Source organism: Bison bison, unplaced genomic scaffold (genome assembly GCF_000754665.1).
Source record: "Bison bison bison isolate TAMUID 2011002044 unplaced genomic scaffold, Bison_UMD1.0 scf7180017864492, whole genome shotgun sequence".
Classification (NCBI taxonomy): Eukaryota; Metazoa; Chordata; class Mammalia; order Artiodactyla; family Bovidae; genus Bison; species Bison bison.
This window is the reverse complement of record NW_011495051.1, coordinates 4,205,175-4,209,967: the sequence shown is the minus strand read 5'-3', so window position 1 is coordinate 4,209,967 and position 4,793 is coordinate 4,205,175. Positions and strand designations below refer to the sequence as shown.

The window sequence follows — 4,793 nt, the reverse complement described above, 5'->3', positions numbered from 1 at the left end:
CCCCCAGCCATGGGGCGGCAGCAACCAGCTGTGGCCCTGGGGGCAGTCAGGATCTCGCTGATGCTGCTGGGGCTGCTTGCTCCCTCGCAGGCGGTGGTGCGGGCCGTGGTGGATGGCAACTCGAGCATGGTGGACTTTGCGGATATGCCAGCCCTGTTTGGGGCGCCCCTGGCCCCCGGGGGCGTGCGAGGCTACCTGATGGAGGCCAAGCCAGCCAATGCATGCCATCCTATCCAGGGCCCACGGCCGGGCAACGGCTCCCTGGGCGCTATCGTGCTGATCCGCCGCTACGACTGCACGTTCGACCTCAAGGTGCTGCACGCCCAGCGGGCCGGCTTTGAGGCGGCCATTGTGCACAATGTGCGTTCCGACGACCTGGTGCGCATGGCACACGTGTATGAGGACCTGCGGCAGCAGATCGCCATCCCCTCAGTGTTCGTGGGCGAGGCTGCTTCCCAGGACCTGCGGGTCATCACGCGCTGCGACAAGGCGGCCCACGTCGTCCTGCTGCCCGACTACCCGTCCCACCCGGACCTGGACTGCCACCCGGTGCTGGCCGTCTCCTGGGTGCTGGGCCGTGCCCTGGCCCTGCTCACCAGCGCTGTCTTTGTCCTGCAGCGTCTGTGGCGTTGGCTCTGGAGCTGGCGGGCCAGCGGGCAGGCAGTCAAGGCACAGGCCACCCAGAGGGCCCAGGTGCGCACCTTCACCAGGTGTAACGACCTCTGCGCCATCTGCCTGGATGAGTACGAGGAAGGCGACCGCCTCAAGGTCCTGCCCTGCTCCCATACCTACCACTGCAAGTGCATCGACCCCTGGTTCTCCCAGGTTGTCCGGCGCTCCTGCCCCATGTGCAAGCAGTCAGTGGCCGGCACGGAGGACAGCTCTGACTCCACCGTCGACAGCCACGGGGACGAGGAAGATTCCTCGCTGTCTGGCCGCCACACGCCGACCTGGCTTGTCCAGGCCCGGCTGCGCTCCCGGAGGCTGGCTCTGCTGACCCGAGCCACCTCCCGGCGCCACTGTAGTGCCACCTCTGTGGGGGAGGCCGATGCCAGTGCGCCCTTGGAGGGGCCCCCAGAACGCCACTGAGACCCGCCAGCCCCAGACTGGTAGAGATCTGGGCGGGCAGGGTGGAAGGAAGGCATGTTTTTAGCCTGGAGACTAGATAATAAAGTGGGTTTGAAAGCGGATTCTCCCCCTGGCTACTCTGGGGCTGCCCAGTCCCTCATGCCATCCGTCTGGCAAGTCCCAGCTGAGCCCAAGGCTGGCTCCTGGTATCTGAGGGTGAGTTAGGGGATGTGGGGGTGGGAGGGTGGTCTTCTCAGGGACGTTATGTACCTCATCTCCATGGTGGCCCTGTGACGGGGCCACCATGCCTCAATTCAAATCCTGGGTTCACAGGGCCTGATTCCTAATATTCGCTTTCTTTTAAACCTTAAAAAACAATAAACTTGTTACTCTGGAATAATTTTAGCTTTACAGGAAAATTGCAAAGTGGCTCTGGACAGTTCCCATGGACCCCTCACCCAGCTTTCCCTGAGCGTTGACATTTTACATCAGCATAGCATTTTTTCTTTTTAACGTTTTGAGTTTTTGGCCACTGAGTATGTGGGACCTGGGCTCCCCAACCAAGGATCGAACCCACACCCCATTGCAGTGGAAAGCAAAGTCTTAACCACTGGGCCGCCCAAGGAAATCCCCAGCAAGGCACGTTTGATTCAACCTTGAGGGCACCGTGAGTAGGTTATGATGAACTCAACTCTGGGTTCAATGGAAATTTCCTCATCATTTCAGCTGCTTATAGTGGAAAGTGTCAAACACACTCAGGTAGAAAGAACGGAACGATGACTCCCCACATGTACCCATCACTCAGATTCAGTGATTTATCTGTGCTGCCACGCTGTGCTAAGTCGCTTTGGTCGTGCCTGACTCTCTACGACCCAATAGACCATGGCTCCTCTGTCCATGAGATTTTCTAGGCAAGAATACTGCAGTGAGTTGCTGTGCCCTCCTCCAGGGGATCGTCCCGTGTGTACCCATCCCTCAGATTCAATGATTGATCTACTCCTGGTCATTCTTGTCTCCTCTAATTCTCCTCCTTCCTTGCTGTTTTTTAAAATATATTGTTTAACGTTTTTATTTATTTTATTTTTGGCTGCTCTGGGTCTTCGTTGCTATGTGGGCTTTTCTCTAGTTGTGGAAAGCAGAGGATACTCTCTAGTAGAAGTGTGTAGGCTTCTCCTTGCAGTGGCTTCTCTTGCTGCAGAGCACGGTCTCTAGGGCACATGGGCTTCAGTAGTTGGCACACATTGACTTGGTAGTAGCAGTTACCAGGCTCTAGAGTATAGGCTCAATGATTGTAACACATGGGCTTACTTGCTCCAAGGCACGTAAGGTCTTCCCAGATCAGGGATCAAACCTGTGTCTACTGCATTGTCAGGTGGATTCTTTACCACTCAGCCACCAGGGAAGCCCCTCCCTTGCTATTTTGATGTAAATTCCAGATGTTTTTTTCACCTACAGATATTTCAGTGTGTGTCTCTAAAGCAGTAGTTCTCCACTGTGGTGGGGATGTTGTGTCCCCGGGGACACTGAGTGATGTCTGGGGGCATCTGTGGTCATCATGACTGGGGGCCTTCTGGTATCGAGTGGGTGGGGGCCAAGAATGCTGCTCCATACCTCTTAGCCCCTGGGAGGGTCTCACCCCAGAGAATGATCTGATCTGACTGTCTACAGTGCTGAGAGGAGACACCCTGCTCTACAAGATAAGACCCCTTCAAGAGCAACCTCACAAACTCCAGTATCAAGTCCAGAATGAAATGATTCCTCATGCGTGCATGCATGCTAAGTCGCTTCAGTCATGTCCAACTCTTTGAGACCCTATAGACTGGCATGCCAGGCTCCTCTGTCCATGGGATTTCCTAGGCAAGAATACTGGAGTGGGATGTCATTCCCTTCTCTAGGGGATCTTCCTGACCCAGGTCTGTTGTGTCTCCTGCTTTGGCAGACAGGTTCTTTACCACTAGCACCACCTTGATGCTATAATGATTCCTAAATCGTGTTGAATATTCATCCAGGGAGCAAGTGGAAATGTGCACATTTATTATACTATGGTACGATTTTTTAGGCTATTTGAAGCAGGACCGAGATAGAATCTAGAGTCACTGATGGTCTCCTAAGTCTCCTTAATTTTTTATTTATTTTTAAAAATTGGTTCTGTAGGTTTTAAAAAGTATTTAATTTATTATTTACTTGCTTGGCTGCACTGGGTCTTAGCAGTGGCACTTGGGATCTTGCTTGCATTTTGCGAGATCTTCCTTGCATCACATGGGATCTTTCATTGAGGCACACAAATTCTCTAGTTGTAGTGTGAGGGCTCCAGAGCTCATGGGCTTCAGTAACCACGGCACTTGGGCTCAGTGGCTCTGTGGCATATGGCATCTTAGTCCCCCAGCCTGGGATTGAAGCTGGGTACCCAGCATTGCAAGGCAGATTCTTAACCACTGGACTACCAGGAGGTGTGTCCAAAGTCTCTTTTAATCCAGAGCTTCTCCTGCCATCTTTCTCCCTTTAATTTTCCTTGCAGTTTATTTATTTGAGGCCACTGGGTCCTTCATCTTGCAGAGATGCCCCTGATCTGGGTTTTGTCAGTTGGGTGTCCCCATGGCATCATTTCAGGCTTCCCAGCTGGCACTAGTGGTAAAGAACTTGCCTGCCAATGCAGGAGATGTGGGTTCAATCCCTGGGTCAGGAAGATCCCCCTGGAGGAGGGCATGGCAACCCACTCTAGTATTCTTGCCTAGAGAATCCCATGGACAGAGGAGTCTGGAGGGCTACAGTCCATGGGTCACAAAGAGTCGGACATGACTGAAGTGACTTAGCACACACACATGTGGTATCATTTTAAGTACGCCTCTGCCTCCTTTAGTTTCTTTTATTTTTTTTTCCCTTTAGTTTCTTTTAATTTCTAGTTGGATTCAGAGACCAGCGTGGATGTGATTTAATTTTATGGTAAATAGATAACGGTGTTTCTTCAGCTCCCAGTGTAAGCTTTCCTCAGAAACTTGGGTCAATGAAAGGGTCTTCTGGGCAACAAAGAAGGGGCGGATGCTAACTTGGGGCAAGCGTGGTCAGAAAGATCTGAGAGGGAAAGTTGTATAGAATTTCTCGGGGGCACAGCATAGGTGATAGGATTTGGACACAGTCTGCTCTTAGTGGCTTCATGAGTGAATATCTGTATTTAGTCAAATGTCTTCTTTTTCACACATTAGAGTGGGTTTTTTAACTTTTTTTTTTTTTTTGCTTGTGCTGGGTCTTCATCGCTGTGCTCAGGCTTTCTCTAGCTGTGTTGAGCAGCGGCTACTCTTCATTGCGATGTTTGGGCTTCTCTTTCTGGTGGCTTCTCTTGTTGCAGAGCACAGACTCTAGGACACATGGGCTTCAGTAGTCGCAGCACATGGGCTCAGTGGTTGTGGTGCACAGACTCTAGAGCATAGGTTCAGCAGTTATGGGACATGGGCTTAGTGGCTCTGTGGCATGTGGGGTCTTCCGGGACCAGGGACTGAACTCATGCCCTTGCATTGGCAGGCAGATTCTCATCCATTGTACCACCAGCGAAACCCACGAGAGTGTTTTTCACTTGTGTCTTGCTATCTGCACTTCCCAACCTAGCTGGGAACCTCCAAAGTAGTTCAGAAAAAAGGGAGTCTGTTCTTGGATGGCTGATGGCAAAGGGTAGGCTCTTGGTCATGGCTCTGGTGTGTGTGTGTGGGGGGGGGTGGGGTGCAGAGAGG

The 4,793-nt window shown here is 52.4% G+C and overlaps 2 protein-coding genes across 2 annotated transcripts in view; both read left to right on the top strand.

Annotated features, from left to right (window-relative positions):
* The window catches only part of ZNRF4 (zinc and ring finger 4), a 12,283-nt gene extending 11,194 nt beyond the window's left edge, over positions 1-1,089 (top strand). Inside the window, exon 3 of the mRNA XM_010828457.1 lies at positions 2-1,089. Within this exon, the coding sequence (XP_010826759.1) occupies positions 2-1,089 (1,088 nt within the window). The remainder of the gene's footprint in view (position 1) is intronic.
* Positions 1-4,793, top strand: part of PTPRS (protein tyrosine phosphatase, receptor type, S) — a 261,020-nt gene that overhangs the window by 47,711 nt on the left and 208,516 nt on the right. The gene's annotated exons all lie outside the window — the stretch shown is intronic.